The sequence below is a fragment of the Stegastes partitus genome, unplaced genomic scaffold (assembly GCF_000690725.1).
Source record: "Stegastes partitus isolate 25-593 unplaced genomic scaffold, Stegastes_partitus-1.0.2 Scaffold56, whole genome shotgun sequence".
Classification (NCBI taxonomy): domain Eukaryota; kingdom Metazoa; phylum Chordata; class Actinopteri; family Pomacentridae; genus Stegastes; species Stegastes partitus.
Window position 1 is genome coordinate 1051841 of NW_007577787.1, and position 19507 is coordinate 1071347.

General features: G+C 41.0%; 1 protein-coding gene across 1 annotated transcript in view; it reads left to right on the top strand.

Annotated features, from left to right (window-relative positions):
• Positions 1 to 19507, top strand: part of LOC103352955 (glypican-6-like) — a 59758-nt gene that overhangs the window by 18314 nt on the left and 21937 nt on the right. Inside the window, exons 2-4 of the mRNA XM_008275672.1 lie at positions 1215 to 1373; positions 10833 to 11224; positions 16434 to 16599. Of these exons, the coding sequence (XP_008273894.1) occupies positions 1215 to 1373; positions 10833 to 11224; positions 16434 to 16599 (717 nt within the window). The remainder of the gene's footprint in view (positions 1 to 1214; positions 1374 to 10832; positions 11225 to 16433; positions 16600 to 19507) is intronic.

Genomic DNA, 19507 nt, shown 5'->3' on the forward strand with positions numbered 1-19507 from the left:
TTTGCTGAGTATGTTTCTGCCAGTTTTCTGATAACATGTCTCAAGAATGAATCGCTTGGTTTTGATATTGCAGTTCTTAAAAAAAAACTCTAAAAAAATGACTGTGGTAACAAAAACCACAAGTGTCACTGGTTTAGCAAAATATTTATTTGCTCAAACATTCAACAAGCTGCATTTTTTAACCTTACCTAGCCTAATCTTAGTAGCTACAGTAGAAACCTCAACCCGTGTTGTAATATTCCAAAGCCGAGGGCTAGCAAAGCAAGCTGCGTTACGTGGTGCCAACCAGCCCAACTGCACAACCTTATAAACCTCCTACACAGCTGCCGTTTCACCAGCTGACTGAAAAAAAACCTCACCTTCTTCATTGAAAACACTGGTTTTATCAACTATCACTTCTTTCGTCTCTCATTGAGCCCTCCCTTGGCCCCTCTTTGCTGAATTGTTTTGGACCAACAGTATAGAAACTGTGTCACATGTAAAAACCTCTAAAAATTTCCTTTTTATTGTGTATAACATTCCTGCTGTGCTTACCAACAGCTCTCTGTCCTCTGGATGTGTCCCAGATTTTTTTTTTAAGATGAGTTTTGTAAAGGTTGTTCACCTACTGCTGAAGGAACCTAGTTTATGTCCCGCAGACTTCCAGCCAGTTTCATATAAAACATCCTAAAAAAGATGATAACAATAGACCTCACGCTGCAGGCGCTTAACAACATGATGGATGCTGAGTCAGATACATGTTCAGCGTTAGTGACGCTTGACCTCAGGGAAGCATTTGATATAATCAACCACTTTATCCATATTAACAGACTAAAAACACTGGGCAGGTATTACTGGAACTTCTCTTGACCCTTTTTTCCATTTATGTAACTGACATAATTCTGGTGTTTCTGTTGATGAATTTACCTCACAATGAGAAAAAACATGGGTTAGGATGGGGTAGGATCTCTAACATGTTTCCCTTAGGACTTATTCTTTATGAGTCCCTCAGGAGCTATAGATTAAATGTCCCACTGAAGGATTTGATCACAACTAACACAAAGTCAGCTACACAATCTAGGTGATATCTGTGATTATATAAATTTAACTTGGAATATTGCACTGAAAAATACCCTGTTTTTTGAACTGTTTTTGAAAACTGTGTGTAGTTATTGTCAGTTTTGTTGTGGACCCATACATATAAATACATTTATATATTGTTGTCCATTTTGCAGGTGAACATCTCCGGGTATGTCCTCAGGGAAACACATGTTGTACCCAGGAAATGGAGGACAAATTTGGCCAGCAGAGTAAACAGGACTTTGAGAACCTGGTTGACGAAATGAGTCACGAATTGAGAAGCACCTTTGTTTCCAGGCATAAAAGATTTGATGGTAAGTCTATTTTTCATGTTGTTTCTTTTCTTTTTTTTAAAATTGTTTTGATGGTCAGTCACTGCAAGACAAATTGCCGCGGAAAGGAGAATGAAGGATTGAGTCTGTATGTGCTAATATGAAAAGGTTCACTGACGTTCTTTAGCTGTCCTCCCCTAAGAGGAGACGAGATGTAAAAATCTCATTAATATGCCTTGGAGTGGAGAACTCTCTTGTTGGATTAGACAAACATGGCTTCTTGCACAACAGATTGACAGCTTGAATAGCAGCACGGAGCCCGAGTCTGCATTATTAAGGTTGTTTGGTGGTCTTGTGCTGTATGTGATCTTGTCTTAACCCCATTGTGACTATCTTGACCGTAACACATCCACTGAGGGAATGTGCTCATTACCGAAGCCAGCCTCGCTCTACCTCTCCACCTGTCCCTCTTGGTGCCCTTCTCCACGGAGTCCGATCCTTCTAGTTACAGTTTAATGAGAAATAATAATCCTCCCAGTTCCTAACATGAGGCTGTGTGTTGGTGGTTGGCTTATTACTTGTCACTGCGGACTATGGTGAAGGGTGGTAGAGGTTAAAATTGTCAAGAGTACAGGGAACCACCTGTAGGCACCGGCATTTATTTTTATTCTTTATTAGAAAATGAGCATAATATCTTCTTGTCATGTAGGGACTACTGTATCTGAATTCTCTTTGTTTTCAAGGCAATGATGGGACAAAATTTAACAACTCTCAGGGGAAATATACCCTTTAACAGTCCCTTTATATTAAAAAAATCAGATTTTATATGTAGGTACACACAATAAAAGTAGCATATATATACTAAATGTACTACTATTTTTATTTTTACTACTGTGTTTTAACAATTGAGAAGAATTATCAGAGCCCTCTGTCATAACCAAACTTTGGCTGAAATAATGGATAATTCATCTGCGCTATTTATTTCTAATAGCTCTCTCCAGAATAGCAGCAAAAGAGCGCTTTGCAGGAGGTAGAAAATGTGGTGTGTAGATGAATTTCATAAAATGTAGGAAAAGCCAAAGGAAACAAGAGGATTAAAAGTTTAAAAAGACACTTTTACAAACTTTATTGTTGTAAAGCAACAGACTCTGTGAAAATGGACTGGTCTGTGGGGTCATGAAATTTGAATAATCTCTGAATTCAAAATTGCCGTTGAGTTGTAATTTTACTACCAGACTGAAATGACTGAACTGACGGTACTGTCACGACCCAGCTCGTGGGCTGCAACATGAAGGGAGAGTCTGAGACCGAGTTTGCAGAAATAATAGTTTTGTTTTTATTAAATAAATTCCCCAAGTATCTATAAGACAAAGTGAAAAAATGTAAGCTATCCAGGACACGGTGAGATCGAGCACATTGCATATACGAGGTGTGTCAGAAAAGTTCCAGGACTGGTGTCACAAAAGTTATATTTCAAATCCAAGCTACAAATTTTCCCCTTCGAAGTAATTCCCCTGGAGTCTAACACACTTCCCCAGCCTTCTCTTCACGCCGCCATGCACTCCTGGAAGGATTCTTCGGGGATCCTCTGCAGCTTCATCGTCACAGCCATCTTGATGTCGTCCACGTCTTCTAAACGGGTCCCCTTGATGACCCCCTTGAGCTTGGGGAAGAGGGAAACAATCCCACGGAGCCAGGTGGGGTGAGTGGGGAGGTTGCTCCAGCACGGCGATGTTCTTCTCAGCCAGGAACTGTGGGATGCTCAGGGTGTTGTGAGCAGACGCGTTGTCATGGTGAAGCAGCCACGACTTGTCCTGCCACAACTCTTACCTCTTCTCGCACTGAACGAAGCAAACAGGATCTCTTTGTAGACGTGCTGGTTGATCGTCTGAAGGGGAAAACTCGTAGTTTGCAGTTTGGGTTTGAAATATGTACATTTTTTGTGACACCAGTCCTGGAACTTTTCTGACACACCTCGTAACACCCAAAAACCCAATGCCACTGCAAAAAGGGGTGCTAGGGGGTTGTAACAGCTCCCCCCCTTCAAAAAGGAGTTCTTCTAGGAGCCCTAAAACATGAAGACAAAGCCCCTCTGCATCTTGTTCTGTTTCCATTCTTCTGATCAAGAACAACTAGGCGCTTAAGAGAAACGAGTACTGAGTTCAGCAGCCACAGATCAAAGAGGATCCTAACGAAGCAACAGGTAGCGACAGCCATGACAACATGACACCGTCTCTTGAAAATCCACCAGCTTCACTTCTGTGCAAGAGCCCAACACAGATAATAGCAGAAACACAGTGATGCGGATCAATTAATTGCTGCAGTCACAGCTTGCTTGCATATTCACAGCTGTACTCTACAAGCGTGCAGCGGACAAAAACCACACAGCAAAACTAATTGCTCTCTAAGAGGACTTGCCCAAACATACTTGAAGTCTGTTGGAGCTAACTTTGGGTGAGCGGCAGGGGACACCTTGGACAGGAACAACGCCAACAGGCAGACAATGCGGGACAAATTCAAGTAAAGATCCATGTAAATAGACTGCACAAGCTTTCATTTTGTTATTTTATATCGTCGTGGTACAGCAGTTTTTCTTTGAATCAAGGTTTATTATCGAGTACAATTCAATATCTTCTATTGCTGTTTTCTCAGACTTCAGGTTCTGCCTGTTACATAATGCACACATAAGTGGCTTTACCTAATCTTCCATCGCCTTGTTACGTGTCCTTTACAGGATGCCACCTTCACCATTAAGTGCCTGTTACATAATCTTTTAATATCCTCTAAGTAAAACAAAAAATCGCACAAGATACACGACTTGAATTTATCTTCTGTTTAGATTTGGCGTAATGTAATTTTAATCTTCAAAAGTTGGAGGTCAAAGCATAGATTTTCATATTAGGCTATCTAAATATATCCAAAGTCAACAACAATGGTTGCGTGATTAATAGCGCAATTTAATACGCAGCAGTCAATGCCTTGTCTCTCCCTCCTCATTCCTTTCAAACTATTCAACATATTATATGAAACAAATGCTATTGGGTTACCGCATGCAACCCTCAGATGATTGCACATTGCCCAGAAACTCAATGTCACTATGCCTGGGTGATGTCTGTCTGTTCTTTTTTTTTTTTTTTTTTTCCAGGAATATACACTTTCTTCAGCCCACATGTGATTCCTGGAAGCATGCATAAATAAATAAGTGTTATTTTGATCATCCCCTGTCAAGACAGTGAATATCATGAGGGAGGCTTCAGTAGTAAGGAAGGAAATGGGGTTTGTCCAGCAGCACTTAGATGCACGACTCCAGGCACCCCAGCTTTCTCTTGGGATTTGCTGCCACTCTCCATAATTTCATTGAAGTCAAAGCAGATGCAATATGCAGGTTTTATGCAGGAGACTGTGTGTCTGCTGAGGGTCTCTCCACAAGATTAAAATTTCACCTTGCTTTTTTTTAATTTAATGATTATTTATAATGTAATTAGTGTTAAAAATGTGCGGCTGCCAGTTTTCAGCAGATATATCACAGGTATTATTTGTGTTTCATTAGGATTCTGCTCCCTTTTAATATCACAAACCAACGTTACCAAAATAATAGTGGGATACCAAACCGGAGCACATAGTTAAAGATCTCAACAGTCGAGTTTTGAGTTCACTTAGATGCACTTTACCATCTATTTAGCACCTGGCTCTGGAGTACCACCTACACAGAGTCAGTGTATGCGTATATTTTCTTCTCTTTATGCAGACTGTGATGAGTGTTACTGTAGCTGATAGTAGCTGGGCAGCCCACGCATTCCTGACACCGCAGCCTATGTGTCACAGCGAGAGGGCACAGTCTCGACTCTGCCAAGACACATCCACGCAGAAATATCCACAACAACTCAGGGGCACAGCGCTGTTGTATGAATCTAAGAGAGAAGCGGCGGCGATGCTGCCTCGCCGACTGCAATTAAGTTAAACATCTGCTTGTTTATTTAAGTTATTCACCTTAATGCAAATCCTTAAAACCACAGGAGCAACTGGTGAGAGAAACTATACGAAATAATGCCCGGCACCGAGAATTCTTTTCTTCCTCGCTCATTAAAGACCAAGTCAGGGTTTGTAATTGTTAATCAATTGTTGGGCCTTCTGACCGCAAACACCACGGGTGCTGGGTGGTGTAGCAGAATATTAATGTGGTCCACCCTCCGTGATTGATTTTTTATAGAGTTACCCCCACACACTGTTATTTCTGGCACCCATTGGTGTCGGTTGTATCGTTGTTTTTCTTTTTCCATGCAAAATTATGAGAAGCCAATTCTCCTCCGTCCGCCGTTCTCGAGGTGCCCTTGAGCAAAACGTTTAACCTGAAATTACTTCTCAAAAGCTGCCAACCATAGAAGACAGTAGCGCGCTGGCTAGCTACCAAGTGTGTGTGACTAGATGAATGTGAAGCTGGGCAGCGCTGAAAAACGCATGCTTGTTCAGCAGAATCCTTCGTTAGTTAAGAAGTCCTATTGGACCATCCATTCAGAGAGCGGCGTGGTGTTTAGAATTCAGGGAGAAATGCCACAGCATCACTGCAGGCTGGAATTGTCCGAGAGTGCAGAGCTGCTCAAATTTCAGACAGAAACGCTTCGATGTCTTGGAAATATAAAACTTCTTTCAAATTCTACTTTTTGTTCATTTATTTTTACAGGGCGACGGTTAAAATGTATAAACCCGCCTGCTAACAAGTCCTATCAGAACTGGATACGGCGACTTTCAAATGTAAGAAATCCTTATTTGTAGGTTACATTTGTCTCGACTCACCAGTGCACCGTTTACTCTTTTAAATTTACCAGCTGTGAGTTTAAATTGAAATGCCTGCGCTCTTAACTGCCACTGTGTGACTCACAATAGGCCGGCAACAGGAATTAACACAAGGAAATGGAGACATAAAAGGTCAACCTGTCATGTTCTCCGCAGCTGCACAGAACTCGGAGCAGCTCTGTGCAGACGGCCACTTCCTGACAGACCAATCAATGACCCGGCTTATGATTGACAAGTGGAATTTGAAGTGCAGCAAAAGGGAAAAAAAGAAAAAATTGCCAGTTTCACGTACGGGCATGAGAGCTGGAGGAGGCTGAATAGCGAGCGGCGTGCTTTATATTATGCCATTTCGATGATTACAAAGCCAGAGACGTGCTCCTTCTCTGACTGGCTATAGTCCTGTAGGAGAAGACATCGAGTGCTCCGCTGGAGATAAGAGCTGTTTACTGCATGAGGGCCGACAAATTGTGTAATTTTTTGCGGTTTACTCGGGGTAGCCCTGATGATAAATTACAAGTAGTTCTGACAGCATTTTGCTTGCAGGACTGCACATAAGAGACATCTGACAAATGATCAGAAAAAAAAAAAAAAACACTTCTTGTGCTGAATTTATGTGGCTCATTTGGTGCCATTTTATTGGTTGTGTGGCCTTGAAATCAAGTGCCTCCTCTGTATTGCTTAGGCCCTTGTGGAATTTTTGATTTGCGAGAATGAATGCAATATAAAATCATTAGCAGTCCCATATAATATTAAAATGGTCTTCATTTTTTCCACAAGAAGCATCGTGCATGGATGAGATTTTCCAACTGGCATTTTCTGCATAACATAATCAAATTAGGTCAAAATTTACATTCCCAATTTAAACAAAATACACCCTACATTTACTGTGTATTATCTGGCAAATGTGCATTTGTCTACAAGGTTTTATTTTCTTCAGAGCTGTCCTCTGAGCCGGAGCTGCGTCTCCAACGTCCACACGCAACTTTGCAATTTTGTTTTATTATTATCTCTCTTTAACGCAGAATGAATACAAACTACATCTCTTTTTTTTTTATCAAGTAAAACACTGCATATTTACTGAAATGATCACATAAATTGCTATTGGGACAAATTAGTTACACTGAAGATCCAGCTTCAGCCCTAATTAGATGAAACCATTTTATGGATTCTTACATTTTGCGCTCTTCTCAGAGGCCTTGTTTGTGCCACCGCTTCTGGATTTTCTCTAAGCTAGTATTAAGGTGATAAGGTATTGATTGCAGACTGATTGCTTTTTATTGCTATGTTTGTGCATAAAAAAACTTGTATTTTCACTTCCACAGACTTTGAATGTGGTTCAGTAATATGTGGTCTATTAAACCACAGTTTCCTGACCTCACAGTTTCTTTTTTTTTTCCCCTCATACATTGTATTTACTCAAATGAAGACGGCTGACTGGTGGTGGAAAACCAACTCTTTTATCCCACTTAGCTGGCTGGTCACAGTTCAGGAGACTTTGTAGTAATTAATTCTGCAGGCCACTTCCCATGAGAGTCCCCACAGTAGATGTCATCCCAACCACAGCTACCTCCGTTGTATGCTGAGACAAACCCAAGCTGACTCTATTGTCTTCAAAAGACGCAGCCTATTTGTGCATAAAACTGCTTTTCCCTCTAATTTAGCTCAAATGTCCAAAAAACTAGGAATGCTGCTGAAATAGACAACTGCCATCTGCGATTTCCAGTAGACCGTCCATCAGTAGGTTTCTGCAGAAGCACAGAAGCAGAAGCTTTCTTTTTTGTCGGGGAGAGAATGACTCGGTGTGACCTCGGCACAGCTCTGTTCACAACACCGAGGAGTCAGAGCCAGACTGAGCTTCATCAGCGGAATGTAGTGAACTCTGCAACTTGGGAGTGCTTGAATCATTACTGCCCAGCATTTCAGCATCATTATCCTCTGTTTGCAGCTCATGCAACCATTAATTTGGACAGATTTCTTAATTACCAATATGTGTTTAGGATTTATGTAAGCTTTTTTTTTTTTCTCCCAAAAAAAAAAAATTTCTGACAGTTCACTAAATCTTTCACAGTCGAATATGATCCCTCTCATGAATTTTCACTAATTAGATGATGATGTCTTATTTAACTTAATATTTCACTCGCTGAGTTATACAGATGCCATCCATCGTGTAATTATTCATTGTAATCGCTCCGAAACAGAGCTCAAATTTCTGTCAGATATACTGCCCATATTGACATTAAACTGCTTTAATTACATTGGTTATGTTCAATTAATATCTCAGTAGGACATGTCTGCATTGCGATTTCTTTTTTTTTGAACCTTTTAGCTTAATATCTGTTTTGAAGCTGTCATTAATCAGTCTGGATGTTGCTCCTGATATTCTCCTTACCCAAAACACTGAAACCAATCATGATTTAGATTAAAATAGTCTCAAGAACACTGTAAATACGTTGTGGATGCATTAATAAAAGGTGCAGTTTAATAACACATGTAGCAGAAAAAGAGCGAGTCGTATCCTCTTGTGAAATGCTAAAAAGTTTGTGTGAAGGTAAGCTAATTTTATCAGATCCCCAGAGGAGGTATTACACTGAGATGGTGCCTGATAAGATGTGCTAATGAACAATAATTAACTGTGATAAGAATAGAGAAAGCAAGCCTTTCATAAGCATGTGGCATGTGATAAATCAGAGGCAGGTTTTTTGACTGAGCAGATTCATGCAGGATTAGAACCTTTACCCTTCAAGCTAATATCAAGTGAGTTATAATAGCTGCTGGTTGTAGCTAAAAATACATTTGTCTCACTCATGTAATCGCATTATAAAATAGCGCTTTGTGCGTCCTACAACCTTGAAAATGAGGCATGTTTTTTCACATTTTTTTTTTTTTTTTGCTTTCTGTTAGTGGGCGACGTGGCCCGCTCTCGATACAACTAATCAGATGTGACTTGGTGTGGTATCACCGAGAGTCGTGCCATTTTTGTTTCTCCGCTGCTATAAGCTGTAATTTTACCTGCATTGCTGGGAATTAATGACCACTTGAAATCCATTACACTTTTTTTTTGTCTGGGACACTGTGATAAGTGCCTGCAAATGTGCAAGGCTCAGAGGGGCCAGATGTGGCCTCGCTCCCCGTGAACTGCTTTGAGAACATCTCACTTTGAAATATACACAGACGGATCCTGTTGTAAATGTAGTAGTCTGATCGTCAGCAGCAACTCAGATAGAACTAGTCGTCCATGGTGCCTGTACATGCTGCTACAGGGAGCTGTTTTTTTTTTTTACATTATCCCCATATTTTTCTGCTGGCTTTGTCCACTCACCTTTTTCCCACCGACCTCTCCTGCCTTGAAGCTAAAACAGAGCAGTAATCAGTATTTCCCACTAACCCACAATGACAAATGTGCGATGTGAAATGTAACTAATCCACAAAGAGAATTATCACCCAATTTAGTAGGTCAGGCTGCACATTCTCTGCTATCAGTAGAGCTGTTCCAAATGCAGCAGGTAGCTGCTGTAAATGACAAATCTGTGATGAACCCACTGTACGCTACCCACCAGACATGGTTAGCAGTTAGCTAACCCGATTTGTCCATCAGGAGTTGACGGAGACCGAAATAGAACCGACGGGAGAGAGAGCGAATATGTGCAGAATGCTGTCCTGAAATGACTCCAAAGAAATGCATATGTGGCTGTTGTATGTGTAACGCTGTTTTTATGAGGTGGTAATGCGTTAAAAGGTACCAAGGACAACAAAGCAACAGAAACACCCTTCGCCACTACTTAATTAATTGATTAATTATGCATCCCTAAAGCTTTGGATTAGACATTTAACGCAGGAATATAAAAGACTTTTGCAGGACTCCGCTCCCCTTCTTAAGTCAAATGTCTCCTCTGGCTCGTCTTTTCAGTTAAATGCATGAGTTTTGAAGCCTGTTTAAATTTTAATCTTGGCCCCTGAACGCCGGCCCTATCACTATGGATAGCAGATGGTCAGAAATATTATCAATTCATCCCAATTTCTGGTGAGTCGTAGAGGTCATGAGCCGAACAACAAGTGGCGCCTGAGAAAAAAAAGGGGGAATGGAGAAGGTCTGCAGACCCTATAGACAAACTGTATTGTGCTTCTCACACTAAAGGATAATTTATTACACTTCATCTGGCAGCCTTATGCTTCCAGCATATGGAGAAATACTCAAATGTGCAAATGTGTACACAGGAAATCATTCAGCAGTATATATATCCGTCCTATCAAGGTACAGGAAGGTACATATGAGATATGGACAATACAGACCTCTTGCACTGCAAACACAGAGCTTATTGCTTTCCAGAAATATATGAGGAAGGCTCCCATTGCCATGTCAAAAGTAGTTTACAGGAAATAAAAATCAACAAAGCTGTGAAGCCTCTTCAAAATGAAATCAACATCACATGCCCTAATTTAATTCCTATTTTGGTATTATTTGGTTTCTCGCCGTGTTTGCTGTCTGCATTGCAATCAAGCAGATATCCTTTTAAAGCAGCGTTCCATCCCGCAATCAGACACATTTAATGTCAATTTCTATTTTAATCATAAACGCAGGGAAGGTTCCGAGTGCATCTCATCAAAAGCGTAACTATGTGTGCCACGTACGGAACAATATCTGTCAACACAGCCGCGCGTGAAAGAAATCCGGACAATGAGTTTCTTTTTTTTCTTTTTTTCTTCCAGAATTCTTCCTGGAGCTGCTGGAGAACACCGAGAGGTCCCTGAATGAGATGTTTGTGAGGACTTACGGCAAGCCGTACATGCAGAACTCAGAGGTGTTTGAGAACCTGTTTGCTGAGCTGAAGCGCTATTACACGGGAGGGAATGTTAACCTGGAGGAGATGCTTAATGACTTTTGGTCGCGGCTGCTGGAGCGTATGTTCACGCTGCTCAACTCCCAGTATGTCATCACCGAGGACTATCTGGAGTGTATCAGTAAGTACACCGACCAGCTCAAGCCCTTTGGAGACGTGCCCAGGAAGCTCAAGGCTCAGGTTACCCGTGCATTCATCGCAGCACGCACATTTGTCCAAGGGCTCTCTGTCGGCCGGGAGGTGGCCCAGAGAGTGTCGAAGGTAAAAACTTCTCACCGCTTTGGTAAAGTTAAGATTGTTTCTGTCATCAACGCTGTGTTTAATTTGATTTCACTTCTGAAGCCAAATGACCTCAAATTGACAAATGTTAATAACCTGAAGGTCTTGTTTGTTTTGTGTTTCTGCAGTAAACACACATTTCCCCCCAGTTTTAGATATTTTTATCCAAATCAAGCTTCTCCCCTCTCTGGGTTCTCACTGTGCATATCTTCAGGAAACTTGGGCCTTAAGGCGACTTGTTCAGGCGCTGTCTAGAAAGCAGGCGTTGAAGGCTGAAGGTGGATTGCTCAAGAGAAATGAGAGAAAAGAAATTTCTGCCATCGCTGTTTATTGCTCTCTTGCCTAATATTTGTTCACCCAGTGTACAGAAGCCATTAATCATTCTCCTGCCTTGGTATTCTGTTTGATGCAATGTAATCTTAATGCAGCTTCCGCGGTATATCACGCTGCCCTGGGAGAGTGTGTAGTTTTGATCATGTACAAAGTAAGATTAAAGCCAAAGCAAAAGGCTAAGGCTCGGATTTAGTCGCACTCAACAACAACAAGGTTGTTTCTACACGCCGTCTTATGAGCTGAGAGAAGCACTGATTCAGTTCGGCTGCAAAAAATCCCTGATTTATTTTTTTCCCCCCCTTCCAATACTGTATTGATATCAGTGAGATTAAATTATCAAGACTATAATAAATATTTATAGGGCCTCTACACAATATATAACTAGGAGCTAATGAAAACAAAGCAACCCTCAATAATGAGAGAGAAAAAAGGAGAAGACGCCGCTGTTCTCTGAGAAATCCAACATTTATTTTCACCACCACGGTGCACCCGTTGAACTTGTTCCCTTCACCTCCCTGAAGGTCCCCCTCCCGCCCCCCACCGCCCCCAACACGACAGCAGCCGCTCATTTAGAAGCAGCCACAGAGGATGTGTTGTTAGTATGCGTTTTACTGAGTTACAACCCCCGCGTTTCTTACAAGCCAGCATGTCCCAGCTTCACCTCTTGACATTTCAGTGGGACCCGAGATCCAGGTCATGTGTCTGGGACCGCAGCCCCTTTGATCCCCAACGGTATAAACTCATCATGAGAGATTGGGTGTAAGCATAATGAAAACAGACACCCCGGCTAGAAGTGTCAGTTTCACAGCGCCTCGGAAGATGTGACACCCATGCTTATTGCTGCCGGGGTATACAGTATATTGAGTTTAAGTAGGTGATGTAGTACTTTTATTTCTTTTTACAGCTTCGGAGACAAAACACAAAACCCAGCACAGGTTTTTTTTTTTTTTTTGAGGAGGCGCAAATGTGTCTGGATTCTCACAAGCACGACTCAAAACCTCTGCCAGGTTCTTACCTAAACAGCACATCTGCGTCTGTTTATTTCTAGCGAATAAAATCTTATAATCGTCCAGGCACTTATTATTTTTTTTATTGAAATTCTCAAATGGGCGACTAAAAAAAGAAAAGAACACTTTGTCTGTTATCTGAAAGCCTGTAGTAAGCAGTAAACAATACGGCAACGATGTGCTCTGTTTGCTCTGGAAGCCACGGTGACGGTTAATGGGCTGCATCCGTTTTGTTTAAATGAAAAGTTTGTAATATTTCACAGCAGGATGTTGCTGAATTTAATCCAATCGGCCTCATAATTGCGTATACAATCAGGATGGAACTGCAGGCGCGCTATAAAGTCACAGGACAGGTGCATGGATCAAGAAACCAAGACTTCCTGCCTGCTGTTGAACGCTTGAACTCGCTTTATTAACAGCGATGCTTAAGTCCCCCCCTCCCCCCTCAAGGCAATATTCAGGTTTGCCTGTATGATTTGTTTTATTCATTCTTAGAGAAGGACAGAAAGAACTAAAAATGTGTTAATTGGATTTGTGCATTCATTTTTCTTTTACTAGAGCTTCTTTTTTTTTTTTTCTTTTTTCTATTTGGAAGATTTTCATCAACTGAGGGAAGATGAGCGACCGTATTTGTGTAAAGTTATGGAGTGTGAAGTAGAAAAGGATTATTTTAAACTCATAAATCATTAATGTCGTCTAAAAATTCAAAAACAACTGTATTAATAATAAGTGATGGATCATGATGGAGGAAAAAGGATGATTTTCCTTAATCTGTTACCACTAATAGTGCAGATATTAAAGCAGCAGTAGCAGCGATTATTTCTCCTCGTGACCTCCAAATCTACTGGAAACTGTTCTGCCACCTCACCTGCGTCAGGTGAGACAGACGCCTGCAGGAGTATTTTTTTACAATATTCACTATCGGGTTTTGCGTGCGACGCCAGCCGTCTGCCAGTTAATGTGTGAAGGTTGTCTGTTGGTCGGGGCAGGTGTATTTGAGCCGTTCCTTGGCGTGCGACTCTGTGGGAGCTACGAAAATACATCCGCTTTATGATTCTCACCACTGGGCTGAGAAGGAAGCAGGGGTCGACGCACATCAAACATTAACACACCCCATCGAGATCCGGTCGTTTCTCTAATTTGCAGGCCGGGAGAAGGTCAGCCATAGTTTTATCTCCTCCAGGCTTCGCTACTTATACCCGGCCAAATATTCACAGTTAAACGCTGCTGCCAAACCTCGATCACAGTCCAAGAGAATCGACTACAATTAACCCGCTTTCTCTGCTCTGCACTTACCTGTCTGTTTGGATGGATTTTATTTTATTTTTTTTGTTTTTAAAACCTTGCTTGTCAGCCTCTTGCTTACACCTTTGATCTGCTAATTCTCCACAAGCTTGATTGCCACTTAAGATATATTTTTTTAGGGCGCTTTTTAGCCTCTTCTTGTCACAGAAAGGTGGTTTAATGCTGTTTTTTTGTCGCTCAGGTGTGTTTCTTTCCACATAAAGCACGGCATAAGATGATTTCTCCTCTTCTTTACGGTACAAGGTGCCACCCTGTACCACACAGGAGCTACATTTTTGTCAAAACTTGTTTGTGCATCTTTCAGAGAACAGGAGACTCCTGTTTTTATGCTTTTTAATGAATTCAGACGGTAAGTGCTGGCGTTGCGCGTCACGGTGAAGTCGGTAAAAGCGGGGTTTCAGACTGAAAGATGCTTAATAAGACACTTGTTGGTGCTTCATGGAAGAGAGAAAGTATTAGGCTGCTGCCGAGGAGCTTTCATTTCACGTGTCTCACCAGGACTCCGGAGTGGAAGCATTTGCATGTTGAGAGTTTGAACGCTGAGTGCCGTACGCTCTTCAGAAAGCATGTCATCAAATCAGTTCAGTGGCTCACACAAGTCAAGTTTGTATTTGCTCTCTCAGATGTCACTACACAAGGTTACATGTGGCAGAACACTGATAAGATTTAGCCCTTTGGTACATACAAAGTCCACTATTGTGGAGCCGCTGATGGTCAGTTGGTTTCTGTATTTTTATTTATTTATTTCGTCTGTGGGTATTTATTCACCTTCACTAGATAGTTGTACAAATTCCTGCTTTTCTCCAAAGTGGCCACTCAGGTTTTATTCACAATAAACAGACTAAAATTATCAATTTGTCTCGAGGGGTTTTACAATTTACACAGCCTTTTCTATCCTTAGACAATCCACTGGAACATTGTTGTTGTTTTTTTTTTGTTTTTTTTTCAAGTGCAGCTCAAGTGAATTAGGTACGAGCTTGAATCCGCTGTGTGGAATTAGCACCGTTCATTTGATGTACCACAATGCCCAATTAGGCTGTGAATTCTTCTAATTTGTCTTCTCCCTTAAAAAAAAATTATTAAAAAAAAAAGTACGTCTAAATCCAAACATTTTCTTTATGTTAATCAGTCTGTCTCGGAAAACATTTGAAAAGCATCATGCTCGGGGAGTTGTAACACTTGGAGCTGGCGTTTGGTTTTAACAAAGCAACACACTCAGAAACAAATTCAAACACTCAATTAAAGCCACAATTGGCTGTTAAACTGACTCATTATGTTGTTCTTTTCCACCCACTTCAAAGGCATTATAAATTTAATTGTGCCTAATAAATTAACTTTCACCCACTAAAATAATCCTGCGCTTCTGACCAAAACCATTTGGACTGTATGAGCTGAGATGCTGTAATTAGGTGCAGCTCTAGGAAATCCGTCTTACCACACGTCATGTATCCAGGAATCTATAGTTTTGTTTAAGCATCTCGAGAGCAATTTAACAGTAACTTTATCACCTCGATCTATGCTTAAATTATTAACAGAATCTTGTTTAAGAGGTGCTTTGAAAATCTTTGACTGACTTTTATGGCAGAAAACTAAACACAGGCTCATTTTAAGAGTTATAAGATCTCGATCAATTTCAGGCCAGAAGCTAGTAGGAAGCAGAGGTGTTTCCTATAGCCCACTTTATTACCTAATTTATTATCTATACATCCAGTCACTGCAACACAATAATGTATTTCAGCATTGTTGTGCTGTTTAAGGCCCGTTTCCTGCACTTCTAAGCCTATACTGCTTATGCCTGCTTTCCTGCGAGCCAATAAGTAAAGTTAGGGTGAAGTTCTTGTTAACATGATTTATCTGATTTCTTCGCAGTGGTATGATTATCTGTGAGTCAAAGATATTTATGCGTCTCCTTCCTGAAGCTGTCTTATTAGTTGGGGCTTTTTATTTGTAGCTCAATGCAACCATAACCTCTCGGCAGCTGACGGTGAGTGCGTACATTTAAAGTCCTTGGTCGGCATGTGTTGACTCTTGTGTTGAATTTTTCTGAATCTTTAGCTGTGCTTTTTTTTTTTTTTTTTGTACAATATCGTTCAAATAAAACTTTGCAAAAGTTCTCAAGCAGCACTAGACAAACACTTTCCTTCTGAATAACTCACAATAAAACTAGAAGGGCACCGTGAGAGCACAGCTCCAGTGCTCCATCTTGCAGCTTCAAGGGAAGGGATCTCGATTCACATCAAAATTTAGAGGGCTCTTCCTGTGCCCACGCTCCACCTCTCCAATAACTTTGAAGACATTCAGTCTCGTAGTTTTTTTGGGGGGGTAATCTTGCAGACAAATGAGCAAACAGACAAATTATGGTGCTAACAACATACCTTTGTTTTGGCTCTTGCTTTGGCAGAGGAACGAATTCTCAGCTGTGTTAAATTAACGTGATAAACATCTAAATCTTCCATGAATTAATGACAGAATGCGGTTAAAATGATTGTAGATTTCACGGTTGCTGTCCAGATACTAATAACTGCTGTCACACTGTGTCCTTGCAGGTGAGCAGCACTCCAGCATGCATTCGGGCGCTGACGAAGATGCTGTACTGCCCCTTTTGTCAGGGCATGCCTGCAGTAAAACCCTGCAAGAATTACTGCCTGAATGTCATGAAGGGCTGCCTGGCCAATCAAGCCGATTTGGATCCGGAGTGGAACCAATACATCGGTAAGTCTCCTCCAGCTTTCCTCCAGGGTTTTACCCAGGTTCTGCTGTTCTGTTATTTCCCCATCACACCAATTAGATGTGTCGCTCTATATTTGTGTTCGAGTGTCTGGTTTTGGTATAAAATAGCTGATCTAGTGGATGTTGTGGGGGAAAGAAAAAGGAAAAAAAATCACAGAAAGCGTGTTGCATCACATAAGCACTTACAATAATTAGACACTTGGAGATTCAATTTTCACTTTCACCATTACCTGTTACTGTTTGCAGCCTTACACAATGTTGCATTTTAATTGCGTACCGGAAAGTGACATGAAATGCTGTAAAACTGGTCTGATAATAATATGAGTTGAGTAATCTCTTAAGCTGCCTGCTTTGGACCAGCAAACTATAACAATGAGCTAAAAGCAGTTTAAAGAATAAGCTGAAAGCTGTGCAGACTGGGCTGTCGGTCGGGTGACATTGGCAAAAGCTGCAAACCCTTTTACATTACAGCGAGTAACGTTGCTCTGTTTTAATACCCCAAATATCGCATAATGTTGTTTACAGTTATGCTCATGAAAGAGTCCAAACCTTTGGGAACTGGTAGGCTAGTGCTTTATGGAAACAAAGACTGTAAAAGTCTGTATCATACATGGAACATGACCACCGCTGATGATTTATATACCACAGAATGTGCAGCATTGAAACATTTAAATTCATGTGTTTTGAATTCTTACAAGGTTAAACTGTACAGAATTTGGTTGCTTTGTTTTCTTTCTCTCTATGGTTCAACAGGTTTAGATTCTCAATAACACTATAGTTAAGCATTTCCAAGTGGATGTATTCAAACTTTATTGATATGGTAAATATAAAATGTAGTACGATAGCTGGGGTCACAGTGTTAACTTTGTAAGTGTGCAGGATTAGAGCAAACGGTGCGTTACGCTGTAGAGTTTGGCTTTCTATTTTAAGAGAGGTTACAGCCGGCGCTGTGTTGCCATCATATTTTGACAACATCACTTTCATTGACACACTTCGGGACCTCCGATAAGAAGGTGCTTTATTTGTCTTTCTTCTATCAACATTTCCGGCATGAAAAGATTTTATTCATGGGATTCTGCTCTCCTGCTGGGCTAAATGGTGACTCGTAATAGGGCAGAAGTGCACCGCGGGGAGTGTCAAGTTTTTGTCAGGAGAAGTTCAGTGGGAACTTGTTCAGCTCAGACACAAAGAATACAAATACAAATGTAATATTTATATATTTATTTAATATTTGATAGAAAGGCCCGCGCTGATGATTCCTGCTGTCAGCTAGATGGGCTCGTCCTGTAGGACCGAACCAAAGCTGTGACAGTGAAGACGTGACTGGGCTGTTGTGAGCAGCAGAACGGATCTCTGGTTGTTTCCTTGATAACCAGTGCCAAACAAAACACTGGATTTCAACCTCTCGAAAGCGTAATTGCATTGGCGTTTCCACAGAGCAGGTCTGATTTTTTTTAACAGTCAGTAAGATTCCATTTCTACTATGTGCTTGCATTTGTTAGTTTTTTTGGTATGTGCGAGATATATGACAAAAAAATACATTTCTGTGCAGTCATATTTCAAAATTGGCCTCTTTTTCCCCCCCTTTCTGCTAAACTCCTTCAGCACACAGGGGTGTATGCACCAGTTTAATCTAGCAAATCATCTTCCATCATCTGAAATTGCACTCTTGTTGGTTATAATAGTGAGCTGAGTGACATCACAGGTCAGAGGTGGGTGTTTAGATGTCAGTTAATGAAATGCTTCCGTTTGTTCGCACAAAGCGGTTTGAGATCTAATTTAAAAATATCTCCCTCATTCCCCATCTTCTGATCTAACGGCGACGCTGAGGATTCTCCTGAGACTCTTACTTCAGGCTCAGTTTTTGAGCAATCAAATCACAGTGGTGCGCACTTCTTCAAGGTACTTGGCAGCCAGGTTGTTCTAAGCAACTTGGAGAATTTGCCACAGTTTTTTTTTTTTTTTTTTTCCTGTTGATTTAAGGTGTCTCACTTGCTGCTGTCTCTTCGTGTAATCCCAGACTGACTCAATGATGTGGAGATCAGGGCTCTATGGGGGCCATACCATCTGTTGCAGGACTTACTGTTCTTGTGGCTGAAAATAGCTCTTTACGATTTTGGCTGTAAGATTCAGGTCGTTGTTGTGCTGCGGAATGAATTTGGGAGCAATCAAATGCCTCCCTGATGGAAGTGGAAAAAAAAGCCTCCCTGTATACTCTGGTCTTTACATTTGATTGAACTCGGGCAGCACCTGATTTTCATAAGCGATTCATTTGGGGAGTATTTTCTTCAATAATCGATGCATTAATCGAGTTGTTTGGTCTGTAGAATGTGAAAAAATGCTGAAAAATGCAAATCAGTGTTTCCCAAAGCCCAAGAATGATGCCTTCAGGTGTTTTATTTTATCTACAAACAAAATATATTCAGTTTGCTGCCATAGAGGAGTGAATAATCTAACAAATATTTACATTTAGGAACCTGGAACCAGAGAGTTTGAACTTTTTCCTCTTTGAAAATCATCAAAATATCTCATTAATTATCTGCTTAACCATTGAAGATATAGGTGTAAAATAAATGATTATTACCTGATTGGGTAGTATAAGGATGACTGGACCGTAGAGGCCGAACAGATGTTCACATTTATACCTACAGATCCAAGAGACATTTAATCTTTTAGTGGTTAGTGGGTAAGCGAATGGATGCATGAATGGTTGAATTGCATCTGTATCTAAGGTTTCCATCTGCTTACGTCTACCCCCTACTTCAATGTGCTGTAGAACACTCACAAATTGCGGCGAGACTGTAAGAAGACCACTCTGCTGGGAAACTTCCTCACCAGCTTTCAAGGCTTGAATTCCTCAGGGAAGCTCTCGCGCTCGGCCTGCTCTGGC